Here is a 25,149-nt window from a genome sequence, read left to right as displayed (position 1 = left end):
TGATATCAGACATTTTGAGGTTTTTAACGTCACTTTACCACAAAGGACTTGGTTATAGTGCCATTAACAGCGCTAGGTCAATGTTGTCCACATTTGTTGTTATTAATAGCCAAGGATGTGGCACTCATCCCTTGATCAAGAGATTTATGAAAGGAGTTTTCAATTTACGACCGGCTTTGCCCAGGAACAATGTTTCATGGGACCCTGAGCAAGTGTTAACATTCTTAAAGACTATGGACTGTGGGACATTAAAATCTTTAACACTAAAGCTGGTTACTTTGTTGGTACTATTAACAGGTCCCATTGTCCCATGGCCTGTCTGGAACATCATGCGAGATAAGAGTTTCTTTCGACTGTGACCTTTCATACTTACGACATTTGTCACATTGTTTAATGAATTCTTGTATTTCAGCGATTGTGTTTGGCAAATAAACAGCCTCACAACTCGTCACAAACATCCTTCAAATCCTAAGTGTGATGAGTGAATACGGGTCTTCAACTCCGATCGAACGATAGTGGAATCACAGCACGTTTCCCGCGGAATATTATACCGTTTTGTACCGACAGCTCATCTCGGACTTTGAAGTAAGGTTGAGCCACTCTTGGAGTAGATGATACTTTCTCTGGCCAACCCTCAAGGATCACTTTCATGAGAACTTTGAGATTCTCATCAGAAACTGTAACTGCTTGAAATTTGCTCAGTCTGGTCTCCTCTATAGGTAGGATTGACTCAACATCGCCATGGAAATCTGAGACCTCATGTTGACTGTCTTTCAGATATGCACGACTCAGGGTATCTGCTAAGTACATGAGACTTCCAAGGTGGTACACAATGTTGATGTACCGTTGTAGTCTAAGTAACATCCTTTGCAGTCTTTTAGGAGCAGTATGAAGCGGTTTCTTTATGATTATCTCCAGGGGTTGGTGGTCACTGAGAACTGTGACTGCACTAGATCTCCATACACATATTGGTGGAACTTTTCCAACCTGAACACTGCTGCTAAAAGTTTCTTTTCTATCTGCGCAAAGCGCGTTTCAACGTTGGTAAGTGTGCGACTGACAAACGCGATTGGTTGGCCTTTCTGTAATAACGCTCCTCCAAGTTCCTTTTCTGAGGCGTCACATTGGAGAGTCAGTTCCTCCTTTGGGTCATAGTATCGTAGCACCGGCTGTGATGTTACTAGTTTCTTAATTTCCTTTACTGCGTCCGAGTGCATTGGAGTCCAATGCCACTGGACATCTTGCTTAGTGAGTTTACGAAGTGGCTCACATTTGTCAAGACATATTTCATCCCCTTGAGCCCTCATGTTCAATTTAAATCTTTCTACAGTTTCGTTCTTTTTGGGCTGACAGTATTTATCAAACTTATCAAGTACCCTTTTGAGAGTTTGGTCTTTTTCCTCTCCCGTCCTTCTTTGTGTGTTGTAGATTTCTCGTCCTTCTTGTCCAATTAAATATTTGAACATCTTTAATTTCTCAGTGTCTTCCGTTTTCAGAGCGAGATCGCTAAATAAAGTGAATTCTTCTTTCAACTTTTTCCAATTTTCCGACAGATTGGATTCGGATTTCGAGTTGAAATCAAGTTTACCGGGTGGTGGGAGGCATCCCAAAGCCATGTTTCCGTCTTTTCATTAATAAAGATCCGTCTGACACCATGTTTCAATCATTAGATTGTATCTAGAGCCATCTTAGAGAGATCTGCCCAGCAGAGCTCGAAATGATCACACCATGAGGACATTAACCGGAAAATATAAGTGTTTTTCAGAGGCATGCGCATGAGTAATGAATACAATATAGAACCGGAGACAGGGTCGTAATATCCAGAACACTATTTACAGTATCATTTAATATAGTTACATTTATAATTGGTGGAAGACTACACCTTATAATTTTTTTATTAGTCAATAAAGAATTAGTATGAGAATCATATTGAATTCCATCTCTGTATATCTGTTATGCACAAATAGTCAAATACCATTTATTTTATATATACTAACACGAAAAAGAAACACCGGGTACACTAAATATACTACAAATGATTTATTGCTTGGCCTTGAATAATGACACTCGGTCAGGTTGATGTGTTGTTCACAGTCACTAGGTACAAGTGTTTAAAATCACACAATACCTGACCTCCGCGGTCTGTGCGAGGCCTGTGCAGGGGAAGGTCATTGAGTTCGCCAATGGAAATTTTCAGTCTATTTGATACTGTTAAAGTATTCGGATTGATTTTTCAAAGTTTGACTTGAATTCAGCAATTTACATCCATGCCACAATTGACGAAAGTCCAGCGGGGACAGCCTATAGGAATGCTTTTGCAGGGTCAGGGCCAACTTAAGGTTGCTGCACATTTTGTGCATAATCAGACAATTCAACATCTTGTCCAACGTGTGTGAGTGACGGGGAGGGTCATCGACCGACCGTGAAGTGGAAGTCCGTGCGTCACGACGCCACATCAGGATCGGTTTATAAGACTTTCTCACTTACGTAATCGCCATCTCACAGCTACCGAAACTGCAAATAACACTATAGGCAGTCATAACCGCCATATTCATCCTGATACGGTTCGAAACCGATTACGTGTCAATGGCCTAAGAGCCCGACATCCCTATGTTGGTCTGCCCCTAAATCCTGTGCGACGCCAACGCCGATTGGCTTGGTTACAAGCACACACGCCCAGAAATTTTCCTATGAGGCAATGGAGACGGGTATTCTTCACTGACAAATCCGGGTTCACTCTCTACCGTTTGGACGGCTGACATTATGTATATCGACGTCGAGGGGAACATTACACTGACGCGTGCGTCGCTGAGCGGGATAGGTTTGGCGGTAGTTCAGTATGTGTTTGGGGTGGCATCTCCTATGGGTTTAAATCACCCCTGATCGTGATTGACCGTAATTTAACCGACGTAAGGTATAGAGACGAAATCCTTCGCCCAGTTGCCGTGCCATGTGTGCAAGCACGTAACCTGATATTCCAGCAAGACAATGTCCGGCCCCATGTCGCTAGAGTTTGTCAGCAATTTCTTGCCAACAATAACGTAATCCCAATCGATTGGCCAGCATTCAGTCCAGATTGGTCTCCAATTGAGCATTTGTGGGACGAATTGGATAGGAGAGTTAGGAGACGTCCAAATGCCCCCACTAATCCGGTCCAGCTCACACGTGCCTTGCATGAAGAATGGAATAACATTCCCTTTGCAAGGGTTAACAACCTTATGAATTCCATGCATAGAAGAATCAGGGCTGCGACAGCTGCGCATGGAGGACACACAAGATACTGAAATGTCCGGCCGTGTTACGCAATACAAGAAGGATCATCGCTAAAAGGGGGATATTTTTGGCATAATTAGCATTGATAATCGATAGAACCTTCAACAAACAGATGAAATTGTATACAAAAATGAATGAAATAATGTAACATTAAATTATATCATTTAAAAGAATCATTTTAGGTTACACGGCGTTTCTTTTTCGTTTTAGTATATAACTCTCCATAGTTTACATTCAATAAATGAAGATTGAGTTAAAAATAAGATTGAACATCTTTAGTAACATGCTTTATAAATTAAAGCTTTTTAGCTTTAGCATATTATATGTTACACACAGCAATGGACATACAATACAGCAACCTGAAGAACTATGAATAAAATTATATAGAGAAAATGGCTTAAAAGCACATTAAATTATCAAAACACTTAGATTGAAGGAAACTATTTTATTTTTTTTTTGTTTGTTTAATATTCGATGTGTAAAACTATTTATTTATATTTTCTTTAAATTGCTTTTCTCCTCGGATAAAAACAAACCACACAATGCCATTTTGCATGAGCCAGAGGCTGAACAAAAAAATCTCACTTTGTAATGCTGAATGGCAACATTTTTTCCTATATTAAGATTTTTCATCATTTATTTTCAAGATAATCTGCCTAAATTACTATTTCTTTTGTTGAGCCAAGTTCCAGCATTATTTGTTTATACTAACCTAAGTTTGTTAATTGATGTAACTACTAAATTGTTTTTACTAATTTTAAGAAATGCAGTGAAATTCTCAGTATTTCAATATATTTGCTCATGCCTAGTTAATTAATTGCTGTCAATATTTACTTTGTATATATAATGTTCATGCAGAGCTTTGTGTACCCATTTTCACCTAGGTTGTATCTATATACTACCTATTAAATAAACAGGTCTACCATAATTTCACTGCATTTTTGTGTATTTGTAATCTAAGAGCGCAACATCATCCAAAATGAATGGCTCCTGCAGTTAGGGTTAGCAGGTAATGTAGTTTTGAGAACATAAATGTATCCAACCAAGTTACAAATTGTATAAATTGTTATAACATGAAGATAATGCTATGTTTTAATCATAACCGGATTATGTTGTCTTCTGGATAGTGTAGAAATTTTCAGTTGTTATTCTTGTATTACTTTCAAATTATTAGCATGTGTTGATTTTCTATCAAATCTTTTTTAGCTTGTTTCCAGGCTGAACAACGTATATCTCCATACAGATGACAGTGCCAGGTTGGTTTGTGAATTGTTTTTAAATGTACAAGTATTAGCATCAGACATAATATGAAAGCATATCCGCAGGGAATAGCATTAATGGTTCATACGGGTTATCTCAGCAGCCATTTTATTGTTGATACAGTAATTACCTTTCAGCAATATTTGTTCAAGCTAATACATGTATAACTAGTTTAAAAAAGGAAAGGTATCATAGTGTTACCTGTGTGTACTACTCTAGTATATAGTATAAGTATGGTAAAATAAAGGATTGTACATTATATATACACTAAGCAGATAAAAACTACACATGTGCATGAATTTGGTTATCATACCCCTACACATTGCCGGGGTAATATATATTATTTTTTTCTTTTTTTATTAAAGCTCCTTGAGAGGCTCAATAAAGTACATATAACTCTGTCTGATGAATCCAAGAGGCATGTGATTAACAACTTTGCTGCATATTCACCAGAGCAGATTATCAAAGAATGTACAAAAGGGAGAAATTGCAAAATAAATGGTGATAATGTTGACATCTATTTGAAGACGAATGATGTGAGAATGGATAACAAGAACAAAGATCTGCGTTTTTTTCACATCGGATGTCACCTTTGACCGTGTGTCTGTGGACAAATTAGATGATAGCGCTCCAGTAAGAAATCTTGATCTTGTTAATTATATGATGTTTCTTGCATCCAAGGAAGAGTTACAGCTACACAAAGAATCTATGAAAATTCTGTTGGCCAGGTTGTTAGTAGAGCATATGAAAGCATTTGAATGGATGAAGCCAGTTGTTCCTTCACACATTCCACATGATTTGGAAGATATGTCCCAGAAATCGTCAATACATTGGCTTCCTCTTCAGTTAAAGAACGAAATGCACCATGACCAGTGTGTCGAAATTATACAGCAATTTGAAAGACAAGTCAACAACATTTATTGTAAAGCAGGAAGAGGTATAACTTAGTTTCTGATAAATGATCATTATTTTTGGGATATAATTGAACTTTTATCGTTAATGAAATTGCTTGAGATAAATATACTAAAAAGTTTTATACATCCAATCTAAAAGTTTGCAACAGATTGTAGTAACTATCACATCAAATATTTGGTCATTGACATGTCCTTTTCATTTGCATCTATAAGCAAGCACATTACTGTGTCATCACAACTTTATCTGAAACAAAAATCTTTTCAGCTGGAGAGTTAGAAGATTTATATATTCCTGTTGGTGGTGATCAGCTGACACGGGTGAACTTACAGAGTGCCAAAATCTTGCGAGCCGGGTGCAATACTCAGGAAGAAAGATTAGATCATTTCTATCCAGTGATTGTGGAGTTGTTTCACATAGTCATGGATTTTCTTGAGGTTAATATGTTGTTTATAAATTAACGAAAGTGTAAGCTTATTATACTTACTCTGTACTGTGATTTGTGGCTGTTAGAATTGAATGGTAACATTATAAGTGTTACATAGTATCTATACTAATTTATAATGAAGTGGACATTTGCTTACCTGTATGTTTACATTTTTAGAAGTTATTCAAGAAGTTGTACAAAGTGCTTACAGCAGAGATGTTGGAACACTGGCCCATTTGAAACTTGTCATTCAGAGAACAAATGTCAATGGTCAAGTAAAAAGTCGGTTTGAGGTATGTACAATAATTGAGCAAGTACCAGTGTAGCATGATAAGCGAAGCCAATGGTAATGAGAAAGGTCTTTTTTTCTAACTGAATGTTTTCCACCAAGCCTTCTTTAGTTTACTTCCAATGCAGTCTGTCTAGTGTGTTGTGAAATAGCAAGTTATAAGATATAGTTAACGTCCTCATTTCATCATGGTTGCCATGGTAGAGTGAACTCCTCCCATCCCACCCACTCCCTTCTCCCTCAAACTGCCTTGAATTTCTCCACTTGATGTGATTAAGTGATTTTTTTAGCATATGTATAAAACAATAACTTTAACTAAAAGACTTTAATTTTCACTATTGCTGTTTAATGCGAAATATTGTTTCAGTGAAAATTGATTGTCATGTATAACTTACTGTTTCTACAGAGTGCAAAAAACAAATCCTGTGAAATGTTGGAAATTGAAAAATTAGTGAAAATTGGGTCCAGTGAAGAACTTTTACAGTATAACACATTTATTTTTGAGCTTATACATGTATTTTTTGTCTTCACAGGCTCATTAGGACTTTGTTATGATTACAGGCTTAGCCTATTTCCTCACATATGCTATGAAGGTATTCAGCATGAAAGATCTTGATTATACACTGAAGCACCATCTGCTCAAAGAGAACATGAAATATTTGAAAACTAGAGCAAAAGAGAAGCTATTTAATGACATCATGGATGAGATTGTGAGCCAATGCTGGATGCCATTTGAGGTGAATGTGAAGCCTACAGTTCACACAAGTTCTCTTTCACCCAGAATACACATAATAAAAGTGTCAAATAAAAACTCAGACACAAGTAAATTGTTATAATTGTCAGAATGCTTTACAGAAAAGTAAAGCTAATTTTATACTTAAAAACATTTGTTTTTGCATAAACATGAACTCAGGGACTCTGAGTCCAAAAAACAGAACATGGTAATGTTATATTTGTGATATAATTATGTATTTATTCAATGATATATATTTGTGCAGATTGTTTATACACAACAAATAAAAAATCAATAATACAAGATTAAATGTTTCTAGATTTTTAACACTATACATGGTCAGGAGTTACAAAAATGCCATGCTGGCTGCAGATTCAAACAAGAAAGGATATATTGAATTAGTTTTCAGGAGTTTGGAACATAAACAGATACTTTTTTTATATTTGTGAATACTTTGTATACACTGAAAGTTTTCATTTTTGCTTACAGGCAGGTACTAGTAAATCTCCAAACACAGTGAATCTGCAGGCTATCAGTGAGAAAGACACAACAGATTTAGAGACTACAGTCACTGAAGGTCTTGTTCAACTGTTGATCCAGATTCAAGGAGCTAATTACCAGGTGTCGATACCATTTGAAAATACAAAAGGTGGCTGCAGGTTGGATATCAAAACGGCAAAAGGAATCACGAGTGTATTCGTTAAAAATATTTAAATATTATAAGTTGGTGTTGTGGATGACCTGAATTCCTATGCATGCAATTTCATGCAGTGACATTTACTGTTACTGAACTTTCAGGACACCATTAAAGAAGGTGACATATACAGAACAAATGTCATTTTGAAAATTCTCATCCCCTTTTTTTTAGAGTCACTCATGTTTATCTAAATACTTTAATGAGTGCATTGACTATATTTTGAAAACAGAAATCATGTTGTCTCCAAAACTGTCAATGCGGGTGAGAGCTGCATCTTTTGTAAACACTAAGGGTGGAAAGGGTCACAACAAAGCAGCTGACATGCAAAAAGAAAATCAAGTCAAAATAATTGAGCAAGTACCAGTGTAGCATGATAAGCGAAGCCAATGGTAATGAGAAAGGTCTTTTTTTCTAACTGAATGTTTTTCACCAAACCTAAGGGTGGAAAGGGTCACAACAAAGCAGTTGACATGCAAAAAGAAAATCAAGTCAAAGTATTGAAAGACCTAATTCGAGGACTTGGTTCTAACAAGAATGAAAATGCGATTGTGACAGTGTCCAAAGTAGCTCCAGTAATAAATTCAATAACAAAAATTTTGATAACATGCTAGAAATAAAGGATAAGGGTACAAGACACAGGAAACGTGAAATTAAAGGAGACTTGAGTCTTTCACTTAACTGTCACACAAAGTTAAATCCTTGGACTGAGTGTCAAGGACGACAGCTCCAAGGATTCTCTCAAATATCAAAATCTTTCAATTTCAAGAGAGACCTTTTGAAAATTCATATCATGGATACAGTTAATAGGTTAAAAAGGGGTGCACCTGATCTGGGAGAAATTTCATCAGATTCTGAAGATCTGTGATGAGCTAGTTTTACAGTTTGAACAACACTGTTCAGGAGGTCCACTATAAAGAATAGTGTCAAAGTAGTCCATTAAATGTTTCGCAAACATGTTTCTGTATTTTTAACAAACCCCTTGACAGTAGGATAAAATCCTTTGTGATTACTAGCTATGTCACTGTTATTATAATACAGAATTGCTGTTGCATTTTGCCCATAACGACCAACCCTGCCAACTTCTTGTAAATATTTTCAAGTGTTGTTGGAGGACGGAAATGGATAATTCTTGACACTGCAGAAGCATTCCATCCCATTCCAAGTGCAACGCTTGCAAAGACAAGTCTTATATTTGGATTTAATTTTGTTAGTTCAGATACGATGATTTGTTTCATTTTTTCACTGTAACTTTTGTGATACTGGGCAAAGACCCTGTTCTCTGGGACTTGACTGCTTGCTGGTATATATGCCTTACAACCAAATTCTTGATCAGCATACATGTAGCTGTAACCAATTGACTCCAACTTATCACAGTAGACTATTGTTACAGGAAAGTCTGACATCTTATCCTTCAACTCAGAACAAAGGTCTTTCAGAATTCGGTCATACTTTTCATATCTTTTAATATTGGGTAATCTTTCCCTAACTTTAAAATATATATTGGGCCTATCTGGATTTTGGACTACCAATGTTGGATTCCTAAATTCAAGAATGCTGCACAAATTCTGTATGTCCATTTTTGTTGCTGTTGTAGTCAGTGCTAAATGGGGTACATCTGGATAGATACAAGTTAGTCGCCCAAGTTTATGGAAGGAATTCCCAAAATCTTTACCCTGGTGAAAAGGAAAGATATAACTCTTGTTACATTTAATTGTTTTACTGAAATTATGAGTAGTAAAATTATTAGCTGCATTATACAAAAGGCATGTAAAATGTTCTATTTTCTCTGGCTTAATGCTTTGTATATGGTTATTCATTTAACAATGTGAATAAGTTTGATCTTATATCATCTTATTTATCATTACATTACCTTTAGAATTTTGTAGCTGTGTTTTATGTTACTTTATGCGCAATACTTAACAAGATAGCCTAGTTCCTAGTTGTTATATTGCAGCATTATTTTCTGCTACCTGTTATGTTTGAACAAGTATATACAGAATTATACTATCATTATGGTATGCCATATAACATATAGATAGATAGAAAAAAAATATATATACCATTCAGATATCATGTGTACTTCATCAATAACAGTACAGCATACTCTGTCCTTGTAAATGTTGCTTCGTAATATTTCCCCAATTTTTCTGTTTTCTACTAGTGCCTCAGGGTGGGCATACACTAGACAGTACTTTCCCTGTTTAATATCTTGTAATGGAACACTTGAGACGAGCACTTCATTATCTTCCTTGCTTTCTTCACTCACTCTGTATCCAATGAAAAAATTACAGAACATAGCTTTACATTGGACATATAATACTGGTTCAAAAATCTATACTGTGTAATATATGTAACATACAGGACATTCCGGTACTTCCAAAGATTAACATGTCATTGTACAAGTGTTGAGTGACTTTATTATAGAGCCTATTTAACACAAACTAAGATCAATTTGCAATGGAGATGTGCATGTACATGTATTTTTTAAAAAATTCAAATGCAGCATTTTAACTACAGAATTTTGTGTTAGAATTTAAAGAAATAAAGTTGTAAGCTGCAATGAGTAAACTGATCAACATTATAGCCTTCAGCTAAAAGTCAGTTGTAATCTTTGCAAGTGTAAAACATTATTTATTATACCCCCATCTAGGTAAGGGGTATATAGTAATCCCTTTGTCGGTGTGTCTGTCTGTCCGTCCATCAGTGTGTCCGGACCTTGTGTACAGGATATCTTCAACACCTCTTGTCAGATTTGCCTCATATTTACACCATAGTATCACAGTATAAAGTTCTACCCCTGCTTAGATTTTGGTTGTCATCGATGAAGAATGAGGTTCAAAGGTCACCATTGACTACTTTTGGGAAAAACAGCTTGTGTAAAAGATCTCATGAACCCCTGGTTTGATATGGTTCACATTCACCCCATAACTTCAATCAGTGAAGTTCTACACCTGATTATATTTGGGAGGTCATCAGTCTTGGTTAAAGGTCATTGTTAGGAATAACACTAGAATCACTTACCGGGTAATTCCTATAGCTCAGTGTTGGGGTTGAGGGGTGGTGGGGGTATATCTATGCGAGCCCCTGCTCACTTTGCTCTTTTATTGTATATTTTGTAAAATGTTATATTACCCGTATATGCCATTGTAATGTACAGCTATTAAGTTGAAATACAAATATTCTACCATGTGTACTTCATATGCCCATTTCATCATGATTTGACCCAAAACATTTTTGGCTTGTATTAAATTCTTTCAAGAGATCTAGAGTATGTCAAAAAAACTACAGCAATCTCTAAAACAATAAGACCTGTTAATGTGTGCAATTGCCTTAAACGTTTTTAAAGTACATGTTACATTCTGGATAAATACATACCTGTATTATTTATATCTGTATGTATATATATATATATATATGCATCATTTTTATATTTGCACAAGATGAGAAAGGTTGTAGCTGAGTTTCATAATATAAACCTGAAATATTAAAGTATGTAACAGTTAGTAAACCATCAATTTTTTTTAATAATGATTAAATTACCTGTACAGTTATATACACACACACATGTAGGATTTTTTTGAGTACAATTAAGTTGAGTGTCTTGGGGAAATTAACAAGTTATGTGAATCTAATATTAGCATGTACCTGAAAAATGTTATTCTACTTTATGCAGATGATACAGTTATCATGTCGGAGACAAGTGAGGTAGGTCTACAGTCTGCTTTAAAAGAAAAAGTAAAAATTTGCCAAGATTTACCTTAAACAATACTGCATTAGAAATAACTGACTCTTATTCGTATTTGAGTTTTACCCTGAATTTAATGGTAACTTTACTAAAGCCAAAATGAAGCTAACAGAGCAAGCACAAAAAGCACTTTTTGCTTTACTTTGAAGAATAAGAAATACTTCTCTCCCATTAGATTTACTGTTAAAACTTTTTGATACATTAGCTACCCCAATCTTGTTGTACGCAGTGGAAGTATGGGGTTTTGAAAGTCTTGATATTATTGAGAAAATTCACATTTGTTTCTTAAAAAGGATACTAAAATTAAGAAGTAGTACTGCAGCATTTATGGTATATGGAGAGCTTGGAAGGTATCCGCTTGAAATAGAAGTCAAAGTTAGGATAATTATGTTTTGGTATAAAAGTTAGTCACTGGGGGAAATAAATTATTGAATAATATATAGATTGCTATATAAGTTAGATGAAAGGGAAAATAGTAAGTTTAAGTGGTAAAAGTTTGTAAAATCTATATTTAAAAATACTGGAATGGGATTTATATGGAATGTTCAAGAAACTTGTTCAGCAGATAAGAGTTGGCTAAAATCAAGCATTAGAAAATGTCTACAAGATCAATATGTACCAAAATGGTTCAGTGATTTGGAGAATTCTTCTCGTGGACAATTTTATAAGATTTTTAAAAGTGAATTTTTTTTTGAAAAATATTTGTGTTGTGGAAAGGTCGATTTCTGCCTTGTGAGTCTTGTTGAGTAAAGGCTGTGTAGCGTTCGGTTGAGTGACCCGGTAGTGGAGTTTTTGGCTCTTACTAGGTGTACGTACCCTTAGTCGCGATGTTAGTAGTACTCTGGGGGGTTCAGCCTAGGGATTACAGAGGGATATTATGTCTGGATTGACTTCTGTCCGCTTCGGGTTGTTATGTCGGCCATCTTGTGAGATGGGCCGTAGTCATTAGTATCACGTAATGTGATTGGTCAGGGCTTCAGCGGCGGAGCCAGTCGCTGAGAGTCTGTTATTAGTTTCTACATCCACCGGATGTTTTTCCACTAGGGTCAAAGGGTATAAAACGGCGATACACGTGCAGTGCCGGGACCTTTTTCTGGCCGGAGTTAGGTGAGTTCAGTGGGTTTGCCACAGTATTACTGATGCTTTGAAACCAGAGCACTGGGGAATTAGACTTAGGCCTTTACGCTTCGAAACCGAAGTGATAGTTAAATGTAATTAAGCCTTCTTAGACAGTTGACACTCTGAAAACAGAGGAATACCTTCACTGTTTATAGTAATGTCGTTAGGCTGTCACCTTAGTCAGTAAGCTGCGGGCATGCTCTGAAACCGGAGTGAGGGCTGGAATTCACGTGGTATTAGACTAGTATACAGTTGAATTATGTAGACCGCTCTGAAATCAGAGTGAAAGGGTTTATTTGCTCTCCATTGGTGTAGTGTCAAATTCTGACCATGTAGCTTATAGTTAGTAGCTATTATGTAGGTTTCTACGGGAGGGGGTTGGTTTTTAGCCCGTCTCATAGGCAGACCAGTGTACCCCAGTTTATTTCACGTTGTCAGGTTTTGTTGTTTTGCTGCTTAGTTTATTTTTTGTTGCTAATTTACATTTTTGTTAAATTTTCTGCTGGCTTTTTACACCTTGGTTGACTGATTTTTACTTATGTTAAATTGTTTATTTTTGTTTATACTTTGTTATTGCTCCGGCACTATTCGCTGATATTCCATTGACAATTAAATAGTGGAACTTGAATCTTGGCGTTGTTGTGGGTCTTTCCTAACACTTCGACTAATCAGGAGAAAAGAACTGGAAGGTGTGCCTGGGAGTTGACTGTTGGCCTTGTACATTTGTACACTTAAAAAATACACAACGCGAAGTCATTTGTGTGGCAAACTCTCATCTCCTGAGCCCGCCTACTACAGTGTGAATTAACTGAAAAAAAACCAGAATCATATTAAGTAAATTTCGAACTCCGAATATGAAATATCCTATTGAAACAGGACGCTGGAGAGGTATTCCACGTGAAGATCGAGTTTGTACTTTTTGTCTTAATGAAATGGGTGACGAATATCACTATCTTTACAAATTTAATAATGTACAGATAGTTCAGCTTAGAAGTAAGTTCATCCCCGAGTGTTATAGAAAGTATCCAAGTAAATTATCACGAGATGATGTATGTATAAATATATGTACATTGTATATCCAATTACTCTGTCAGCCATGTGTCAGGTCTACTTTGTACAATCACATCTTGTTACACGCAATGCGTGTCAGAGAGAACAATAAAATCTGGAATTTGAGTTTTGTCTTCAAATTATGCGTCTGACTCTGAGATATCAAAGAGAGCAGAGAAAAGAGAACGATCGAATGCATGAATATGCATTTTAACAGGCCCGACATTCTTTTTTTTTAAAAAAAAGTTCATTAAACTGGCAAACAGCTAAATTCACATGCACATTCAGTGATGAAAAATTGCCTACCGAACAGCCCCAGCCCCTTCAATATTGAGGAAACATGAAGGAATTCCATTCTCGGCCAAATGCTGAACTTGGTCTTGCATAATTGAATTAAGTTGGGTTACGATCAAAACTATCATTGGTGTGACCGCAGTATGGCAAGCCGTTTTAACATTTAATCCTATTTCCTCTTAAGATGAAGAAGTGAAATTATTTTTGTCTTAAGGTAATTAAACATCTTTTCGCATTATGATTTATTTCACTTAAGTGTAAAACTATTTCACTTAAGTGAAATAATTTTTATAAGTCTTAAGAGGTTTATTATTTCACTTAAGTTAAAATCGTTTTCACTTAAGTGAATTTAAACAAGCAGTGGGATGTATGAACACCTACCTTCTTCAACAGTTTTGGACTAATCCATTTTATTAACCAATCATTTGGTATTTTCTATCTGACCAATCAGATTCGCTTTCTCTGGTCGATTGCGTCGTTAGTGCTAACAATATGGCGGCCACCATAAAACCTGTTGACATGTATCAAGGTGAGATATTTCCGAAATGGATGCTGCAAACGTCGTTCAGAATGCTATTGAGGCTGTGGAAAGGGCGAGATCCCGATTTTCATATGCCCGCTGTGATCAGGGAAAGAAGTTGCGGAAGATTGAAGGGAACAGTGTTCTAGACATCAAGACGATTTTGAAGCAGGGAAAGTTATATATTATCCCACATCGAGATTTGAGAATGGTAAGTGTAGTTTTTTGAGACTTAATTCACATTAAAAAAATTGAATTGGAAATATATCAATGTAAGGTTATTGTATTCTACCGCATTACAATTAAGGGTATGAACCAAAAAAAAAGTAAATAAAAATAAAAGATGAATAAATAAAGAAATCTCAACCAAAATCAGGTTAACATTATAGATCAATATTCCTTCAAATTAATTAATCGAGATTATCATGACATTGTGACTGGCCTGTTTACTATGTGATACAGCCATATTATAAATATCATAAGACACCAAATGATAATTAATACTCAAAATGTCCTATGATTATATGCACATTTTTCTTGGCTTATAGTTAACCTTATTGTAAGCTTGAAAAATTTGCATATTTTCAAAAACAGAGACATGAAAATGGATGCCTATTTTAAACAATGATAGTTGCTTGATGCATAATAACTTATTAAATTAATGTGCTGTAATTTTGTTCGTTTTGTTTGTAGGAGACTCCGCTACTTCTTGAGGAAGAAAGAGCATTGAGAGAAAATGTTGAAGATGTGGTGGTAAGTGCTTTACATGTAACAGCGAAAGTAGCCGATTTTGGAATGTTCACTTTTATTGGTTGATTATTTCTTGACTTACTTCAAGTTATGTTTAGTATTTTGTGAAGGAAAACATATGTGTCTTACATCAGTTTTGATTCATTTGTTTATATTTCGACCATTTGTTAGAAAGGCTTCATTTGGCCACATTTCAGCTTGTGTCACAATCTTCCTCTATTTCTTTATATTTTTACAAATCATTCAACTCTAAATATAGATTGATAAGAAATTTGATGCAGTAATGATGAAACATTACCATAGTGATGCTTTATTTGATATGTCAGCAATATGGATGATCATGGCGGTCAGTTTGTGTTTCTTAGGAAGCTGAGAAACAGGACTGTTATGTGGTGTTGGGTTCATGTTCTTTAGCAGCACTGCAGGAACGCCTGCCTTAAAATGATTCTGGCATCAAACCCAACCAAACAAGAGTCACATGGTCATAAGGAAATACCTCATAGAGCATTATGATAAAGAATATTTTATACGTATGAATAACATTAAAAACCGCTTTGTTTTGTATTCTGTCGACATGTTGAAGGTAAAACTAAAGTATTATGTTTGACTATAATTTTCAGGTAAGACCTCATTCAACGATCCACTCAACATCGACTGTGGCCCCATCACCATCTGTACCAACAATATCGACTGTGTCTCCATCACCATCTATACCAACAACATCGACTGTGTCTCCATCACCATCTGTACCAACAACATCGACTGTGTTTCCATCACCATCTGTTCCAACAACATCGACTGTGTCTCCATCACCATCTGTACCAACAACATCGACTGTAGCTCCATCACCATCTGTGCCCACAACTACGACAGCAATATCCACACTAGCAACTGTATCAGAACTAGTCAGCGAGCCAGATGTTGTTGACGTCAATGATTTTACCCACGCACAGGTATTTATTTATTTTTTTTTGCAATATCAAGACAGAATCAAGTAAACTGAAGATTTACAAATTTGTATAAATGTTGGGTCTAAGATCCCAGCATGCTACAGACCCAATATCAGCACTCTAGGCATTTTGGTTATTGAGAAGAAATCAGAATCAAGTAAACTGAAGATTTACAAATTTGTATAAATGTTGGGTCTAAGTGCCTTGAAAGTAGGTCAAGGTCATTCATATTGAACAAACTTGGTAGCCCTTCATCCCAGCATGCTACAGACCCAATATCAGCACTCTAGGCATTTTGGTTATTGAGAAGAAATCATTTAAAGATTTTAACATATTTTACCCCTGTGACCTTGAAAGTAGGTCAAGGTCATTTAGTTGGAAAAAACTTGGTAGCCCTTCATCCCAGCATGCTACAGGCTCAATATCAGCACTCTTGGCCTTTTGGTTATTGAGGAGAAATTGTTTAACGATTTTAACATATTTGACCGCTGTGACCTTGAAACATGCATTTATAATCTGACAGGCTTGACATAATAAGATTGCATTCATTTGCTTACTTTCTACATTTTTTTTACAGAATAATACAGCTCATGACTCTTCTTTTGAAGAAACAGACACCCCTGTTGTAAGTTTAGTATACACCTTCAAGGAAGTTAAGGTTCCTTCACTTTTTTTAAGTGGAAAAGAAAAAAAATCAGCATAAATTATCACCAAATTGGTGTCAGTAATATCAGACAAGTTTACAACCAACAACTTACGCTAGTTATCTGAAAAGAGAATTAATATAATACACAACACAGTTTGTAAACTTAAAAAACAATACAGCATATTGGAAAATCATACTTACAACACAAGCATATTTAGTGCCTCAAAAATTCAAGACTAAGACTTATTTCATGATGTGGTAGCCTTTAATTGTGAGTTTATTCCGCATCACAGATCTCATTTCGACGAAGACGAGCAGCAAGCATAAGGGCACGAGCAACAATTAGAGAAAATGCAGCTGCCATTATGATGGTAATGTAATTATTACACACATTGATTTACAATTTTTTGTGTTACCCTGATTTTGTCAGAAGAGGTTTTTATTTTATTAACAAAACACAGTGAAATTTTGAACAGATGTTAAATTCAACACATAATTTGCCTACCGAAGCAAGGAAATTACAAACCAATTAAATGTCATAAGTGCACACTTCTGTATTTTTGCATGTCTAAACTGATCATTAGAAAGGTATTTAGATGCTTACAATAGTTTCAATAGAAAGAGTTGATAATTAAGAGGTACAGCACATACATAAGTTTTCAAACTCAGAAAAATATCCCATTAGCTATGAATTTATTAGGCAAATTTCAAATTTATCTTCAGACATCAGGATCTTCATCACTAGTGTCACAAGCAAATTCCCCTCTTAGACTTGACATTGATAGCCCACCTCGAGTACCACCATTACCATCCCTGGAAAACTCTCCACAAGTGTTGCAACAATCAGATCTTGATTCAGGTAAAGTACAATATATGATGTATCTGTTTATTATCCCTGCACAACGCCTTGTGAAGGAGATATAGCAACACCCCTGAGGTTCTATGAATCCATGCCTCATGACACACGTCTTGTAAACACAATAGAGACCAAACCTTATGGTAATTATCTTCATCAAACTTGGTGCACGTCACAAATGAAGAAAGGACAGTTTCTTTTGATTTTCATGGTCATTAGTTCAAGGTCAAAGGTCGGGGCCACATTGGGTCCATATAAGATAAGCTTTGTGAACATGATAGAGACCGACCATACCTTTTGGTATATATTCATCCAACTTGGTACACATATCCTTTTGTGAAAAGGGGATGGTGTCTACTGATATTCAAGGTCACATGTCAAATGTCAAGGTCAAAAGATCAAGGTTACTATGCTTACATATATGATTATCTAGTTAATGCAATAGAAGCCAACCCAAACCGTTTAATATCTTCATTAAAGTTGGTACACATCTCATTGATGATCAGAGGATTGTGCCTATTGATTGATATGGTCTGAAGGCAAAGGTCAAGGTGAGAGGCCTTTATATAAAAAGAGGGGTTTGCACCGGGATGCTATGCTTTGAGTTGCTCATCAAATCATTAACATTTTGTGATTGAAATTCTGATGTGGAAAACATTTCCGGTATGAAAACGAGGTACAAGGAAGTGGCTCTTCCCATTTTGAAATGGGGGTGGATAGCATACTGACTGTTTTATTTACCTTAAGTGGAAAAAATATCCCTTGAGTGAATGTAATTTAGCATTATGTCAGCACATTACACTTTTTCACTTAAGTGAAATTCTTTTAAACTTAAGGGAAATAAACATTATTATGCATTATGATTTATTTCACTTAAGTGAAAAAAAGAATCCCTTAAGTGATTTTCTCCCCCTTAAGTTGTATTAATAATTTGCATTATGTTTCATTTCCCCTTAAGTGCAATTGTTTTTCACTTAAGTGAAAAAGAATTTCACTTAAGTGAAAAAACTATCCCCTTAAGAGGAAATAGGATTAAATGTCAAAACGGCTTGCCATACCGCAGCCAACTTTTTTTGCAGTAAAAATGGAAGTAACTGGAAAATCACGCTCTTTCCCTATCCAGTCGGCAATACTGCCAGGGTATCTTTACCCTCATACAAAGATCTTAATGTAAGCACTTGCTTTTCTTTCAGATCAAACGTAATCCCTAATCTTAATTTGGCGTATTCTAAATCCATATCAAAATTTGCGGGTGTCGCCATGTTGAAACTGTCAACTTAACAAAACCAACTGTAAAAATCTTCGAATTACAGAATATGGTCAGCTAATTTTACGTCGTAAATTGGCATCAATTCATACCGTGATTCACATTTTATCCACTAATTGTGGAAGACTGCAATTCAAGAGTTTAGTACTTGTATATTTTCCGGCTCATAAAATGTTTGAATTCACTACATATCCTTACACCTATTACATCCGAGGTGTTGTGAAGCACACCCGAGGAGTTCCGAGTTGTTAATGAATTTTTAAAGCATTAAATGAAACAAAGTTGGGAACAATCTTTATACTTCACAACTGTATTGTTATGGGAGGTCAGGTTGTTATCTTTTGAATTAATATTTCCAACAATTTCAAATTTTAACTAACCACTGTTTAAATTTTAGAGTTGAATACACTAGAGCTATAAGGACGAAACAGCTGTTTTATGCAGTGAAATTCGTTATTTAGCACTACTGTATCCAATTCTTAAGTTTTCAGTAAGATGTGTCATAGACTTGTACTTTTGTACAACTTTTGAAGACTAGGGGCTGAATACAGTAGAGCTGTGGTAATTGTTTATAATGCTCTGCAAACGACTAACTTCTTGGGGGCGAGTTGACAGTTGCTTGTATGTCAACTCGCCCCGAAGTTGGTGTCCAACAGTTTGTGCATTACACCGCCAGTTCGTGTTCAGTTATACCTACGAAACACATGGGCGACGGGGATAAGTTGCATTGAAAACGTGCCCCCCCACTCCTTTTGGTATCCGTTCATTTACCTGTTTTTATTGATAGAGACTCGGTGTACAACCGGTCGCTATTGTTATAACCCGCGGCTATTGCTTTTGTTAACAAATCTCTACCTTTGAATAGCGACTCTGTGATAGTTTTCCGTGCTTGCACGCTTCGCCCTGTATTTACGCTCCATTCTATACTTGATACCGTTGAGATGGTAGTTAATTACATTAATACTAATTTATTAAATTTATTTGTTAATAACATTAATTCGGCGACGTATGATGATTTTACTAGAATAGAGGGCATAGGTCCTAACAGAGTAAATGCCAATATTCGAAAACGAACTGAGTGTGCCAACGAATTAACGGTCGAAGATTTGTAGCCATTTCGGTTACATCAGGTACCTTTTGGGATTCTTTGATGGATAGGGGATTGATAACTCTTGAGCCGATGGCCTCCGGGGGTCACCTAGAGCCGGATAGAGGTTTTGGTTCTGTAACAATTGATCACGCCCGTAAAATGGTAGAAAGAGCCGCTGCTGAAAGAGATGCCCTTGAAAATGAGTTTAAACTCAGCGCTGAAGCATTAGCGAGGCGTAAGGACGAAATGCTACTGGAGTTGAGGGCAATGAAAGAATCATTCACAAGACTTCTGTGTCAAGGGCGACGGACGCGATTGTTCCAGCTCCGAGGATGCAGAGCAGATTTTTTTCTTCTTGTGCTGAAAAGAGGACAAATTCTATATGGAATTTAGCGCTGCACAGAACAAAGGATGTGCTCTTGTTTGTAACCTGGGTTATACTTATTCTAAATACACAACACCAGACTGATTGAAATTGAAATATTTCATTTATTAAAAATAACAAATGACGACAGAAAATATGACAATTACAATTTCCTGTTCATTAACAGTACACTAATCAACTGTACTTAATGTTATCCAATCAGAGATATCCTAAAAAATATACCTAGGAGTACAAAGATGGGGATCAAATTACGCCATCATATAGCCAAGCAATTATATTAATGTTGGAATAAATTGCTAGCCATATTCCACAACATCCTCTTTTACTACACTCAAAATTATGTACTAAATTATGTACCCATGAACATTTGTATGGAACTCTTTGATATGGACGGGCAGGTGTTTAGTTTTTGTCTGCCTTACACAGGTGTTTAGTTTTGGTGCCACGACATGATGCTGTATATTGATTAGGAACTATCTTTTGTAATGGATATTAACGCGAAGTACTAACTATGGAAAACCACTATACGATGAAATAAACGTTTCGGTCAACCCAAGTAAACACTGTGTTTAAGTCATTGTGTTACACCCTTAAAGAGACACCATAGGGATTCGGATATACTTTTTAAATGCACCAGATTTCCATCTACCCATTGTTTGGATGTCACTCTCAGGAATACCCTGTATAGCAGCTGTGGTGGATGCTCCAATTCTAAAACTATGTGATTTTTAATATGTAAATTTAGACCTGTCCACTTGAGAGATAGTTTGAGGTACTGTATAGTGTGCAGGTACTTTCTTGGGGTCAGATTCAAATTAAAAAAAAAAAAAAATTTTCTACAGAAAGAATAATTGATTAACTGTTTCAAATGTGGTTTGATCCATTGATAATAAGGAAACCACAATCATCATGACCCTAACATATTTAATTACCTTATGTAAACAAATTCACACAGGTGCCTGACTTGACAAGCATGGAAGGCTTGGCTTATTGGATAATTAACAGTTCTTAACAGGTAACAAACACGTTGAGTATGAGGAGATTGATGACACCCGGCTTGGGCTTAACGTGTGCTATTGCTCAGGAAACGATGTTGTTTTAACTGTCTGAAAAGTTTCAATCCTACCTTGTCCTCATATCTGAACCCATTGCGGTATCTGAAGGTACTTAGTGTTTATTGTGTTTACACCGACTTCGACATGGGGAAACGGCGAACATCGTTTACAGCGAAAGAAAAACTGGACGCCATTGACTACACCAAGAGACTTGAGTTTTGTGCCGCCAGTTGCCACTTCGACATTCAAGAGCGAAATATCAAGGCACAGAAGAAAAAAAAAGACCATCTTAAGTCCCACCCACTGACCAGAAGGACTGACATAGGTGCGACAACGAAACACCCAGAGATGCTGTCATCGCTTCCAGTACAACAGAACTTTGCCTGCGGGCCATGCAGATCAAGAGAGGTCATGGGGTCACCAACTTTAGGCATCGGTTGGATGGGCTGTCCGATTGATGAACAGAACGACAATCGCCCAAAAACTTCAGAACTGAATTCCAGAGATACATCATCAAAATGAGGCAGAAATTCAGCCATTACTATAGCCCCAACAAATAGTAAGACCGTGACTATTTGAACGATGGGAAACAGAAAAAAAGATCAACCGTAATGTTAGCGTGTATGGCCGATGATTAAACAGTTCAAATTTTATTTTATTTTTTTTTTTTATCTCCAAACTATCATATATGACCGACTTTTACATAAAACTTGTGAAGGGAGGTAATCAAATATAGCGGATGCAGAACTCTGAAATGATAACCCCAAGGATGGCATGTTCCTGCGTATAATGCACACCCCTTTTTGACACGACGGTTCTAGCTTGAAAAAGTGCGCACTAAACACGGAAATTTACCGTAAGTGAAAATATTTCTAGAGATGGCAGATCCATCCATGAATGAAAAGAGATTGATCTCCCCTTTCATGCTTTTAATTGTGCAAGTAATCTTGGATAGCTAATACTGGACAATATTGTGGCTGTTGCAAGTTAGCAGGTACCACATGTGTACCCGACTGACCTTGGTGGTGTTTAAAATAAGAAAGACAATTTTCAATGATTTAACTTACTGGCTATGAATTATCTCGACATGTCCCTGTTGCAAAGTATGACGAGTAGGAGTCCCAGTAGATGTAATTTTTGCCACCCGTAAGAAGCATGGAAGGCTAACAGAAACATAGACTTGAACAAGACTGTGAAAGTGGGAGGATGCAACCGCATTGAGTGAATCCACCAATTTGTAAAGGACATCTGGCGTAATTGGCAGTCTGGTATCCACTGAATGTTTCAGTTTGTGATACCCTTGTAATAGTTTCTTTATTACAAAATGTTGCATAATATCCTCAAAATTGTCGAGCTTGAAAATATAACCTAAGGTGGTAACATATGTAGTGACCGCTGCAGAGGCCAACCTGGTGCGATAGCGATGTGATATAAACATTGACAGGTGTTGTAAATTGGGTGGTAGCACCGTTTGTTCTTTTCGGAAATGTTGTTGAACAAAACCTGAAGGAAGCTGAAGATGCTGATAAATCACTGTTTAGCAAAATCTGTGTCCTCTAGATGTTCACGAGATGTGGTAGGATGAATGTCCCTTCCTTGCGCATGTGTGGAGATCCCCGGAAAAACGCTGGCATCTGCAAGTGAGAAAGCTAATTTGCCACTACATTCTGTAACCCTGGCACATGTACTGCTTGAAATAAGATGTTATATTTCAAAACACTAACCATAAACCTACGCATTAGTTTCATAACAACAGGGTACTTTGGAGTATGCTTATTTATAATATGCACAACAGACATATTGTCACAAAAAAACTGTATACGAGTATTCTGCAGAAATATATTCCAAATTTCAACAGGAATGACGATGGGAAGTAATTCCCCAACTGTAATATGGTAGTTTAGATGATCCGGGGAGAAACCATGACTGAACCAATTTGTGCCCAAACACCCGCAAATACCAAGATCACTAGCATCCGTGTAAATCCATCGGGCATCGCAAATGTTCTGCCTGCCACAACAGCTGCACAAACAAAATAAAGTAACCTATAAGGGATTGAGGTTCTGTTAATAGTGAAATTTGTCACTCAAGTGTAGAACATAATTTGTGTTAAATCTTAATGTGACCGGCTGACTTGTCAGACAGATAGTTTAATTGCGGTCACCTTAGTGTCAGAATCATGCCGTGAAACATTGGCTGGACATGCTCTCCACCACTGAGACATTAACTGTTAACGGTTTAATTGTAGATCAGTAGAAGACACTTTCCCTATCAGAATTAGATTATAATTACTTTAGGATAAACTGTAATATCACAGCAAATAGAGTCAGTCCTGGTGTGGCCGTGGAAGGAGTAACTTGTTAAGCTCGATACTCAGGCCATACATGTTATCATTGTTGTAACTTGTGTTAATACTCAACATTTGTACTTCAGAACGGTTGTTGCTGGTCTTTTGTATAACATAAGCAACAACCGTTACACTGTATGTCAGGTTGCAGAAAGGTCCAATTGTATGAATATGTTACCCCTCTATGTTGTACTATCCTTATGTAACTTCAAAGAGAAGGAGCCAACGTCAGGTATGAGTAAGTGGGTATTAGGTGGGTACTTCGCTGTGAGTATGGATACCAGAGGGTATGCAGGGCGATTAAACAAAAACTAAGAAGTATGTACGAAGAGGGTATTAATCACAACATACTCGCGCGTTACCAATAAGAGTGTTGACTTTATTCGTCGACTAGTTTCGCCTCTGTCGCAGAGGCTTCTTCAGGACAAATATTATACAAATTTTATCCCTGAAGTACCTTCAGGGAGGAAAACTTTTATCTGTGACGTAATGGACAATTAACCGTTATCTTGCATATCTGTAAGTTTAGCACAGTTCATATATAGAATAGTAAGTATAACTTTTGAATAAATGAATTTAAAGATTTCTAACAGTGTTCGTTATTGTTATTTCTGTCACCTTCCTTTAGATTTCTTCTGGTCTTTCATCAAGACAAATAGTATGATTAGATTCTGATACATAGGCTAGATCCCTGTAGTTGATTTTTTCTGATATAGAACTGTTTGAATCTGTGGTGTCGCTGAGGTAAAGGTCTTCTTTAAGCAATTCTACTGCCTCTTCCATCACTGGTCTGAATTTGCTGGCGGGTCCAGCGGTAGTTATCCCTGAGGCAGGTTTTACCTGGAATTTAGCGGCTGCTAGTTGGGTCTTAGTCAGACTTTCGAATGGTCTGCGCAGCTTTTCTGGAGTCATTTCTGGTTTTGTCTTCAAAGATTTCAGGTTCAATTTTATAGTATGGGTGCATTTTGGCTAAGTGTTTATCATAATTGTCCTTACGGCCAAAGGCCGTTTTGCAGATTTTGCACCTGTACCATGTAGATTTGTTTCCGTGTACGTTATTTACGTGTCTTCTTAGGTTTCCTATACATGAATAAGATTTCCCGCATAATATACACGGTATTCTGGGTTTCCATACTGGTGTTCTCTCTATCTTCCTTTTCTTCTCCATATCTTAAGTTACGATGTTGAGGCCCCACGGACGTTGTGTTTGCAGGGTATAGATCCAGCTTTCTTCGGTTCTCAAACGTATGTTGATGTCACTGATCCCCGACGTGATTCCGGTGATTGTGACGTCATCGCTATTGTGGCCGCTGGAGTTGAAGTGTTCCGCGACTGGCTTGTTTATATCTTGGCGGTAAATGTCATACAAATGGTTTCTGATTCTAGTGTTGATGGTATTTGATGTTTGCCCTACATATTGAATGTTACATTTTTTGCAGGTGATTAGATATATCGCATTAACACTTTGACAATTTTATTTGTGT

The 25,149-nt window shown here is 36.6% G+C and overlaps 1 protein-coding gene and 1 pseudogene across 1 annotated transcript; one reads left to right on the top strand and one right to left on the bottom strand.

The window, feature by feature from the left end:
- The first annotated feature begins 4,256 nt into the window (after positions 1–4,256).
- On the top strand, positions 4,257–8,456 carry LOC132557476 (uncharacterized; annotated as a pseudogene).
- A 71-nt stretch (positions 8,457–8,527) lies between these two features.
- On the bottom strand, positions 8,528–18,783 carry LOC132557475 (bifunctional 3'-5' exonuclease/ATP-dependent helicase WRN-like). The gene is given in 6 exon segments (XM_060221964.1): positions 8,528–8,685; positions 8,688–9,265; positions 9,652–9,858; positions 13,812–13,940; positions 17,614–17,619; positions 18,590–18,783. Coding segments are annotated over 6 exon segments (1,272 nt in total).
- Positions 18,784–25,149: the final 6,366 nt, after the last annotated feature.

Source organism: Ylistrum balloti, unplaced genomic scaffold (genome assembly GCF_031769215.1).
Source record: "Ylistrum balloti isolate Yb309-2 unplaced genomic scaffold, AGI_CSIRO_Ybal_v1 Utg370678, whole genome shotgun sequence".
NCBI lineage: Eukaryota > Metazoa > Mollusca > Bivalvia > Pectinida > Pectinidae > Ylistrum > Ylistrum balloti.
This window is presented reverse-complemented; position numbering and strand designations above follow the sequence as displayed.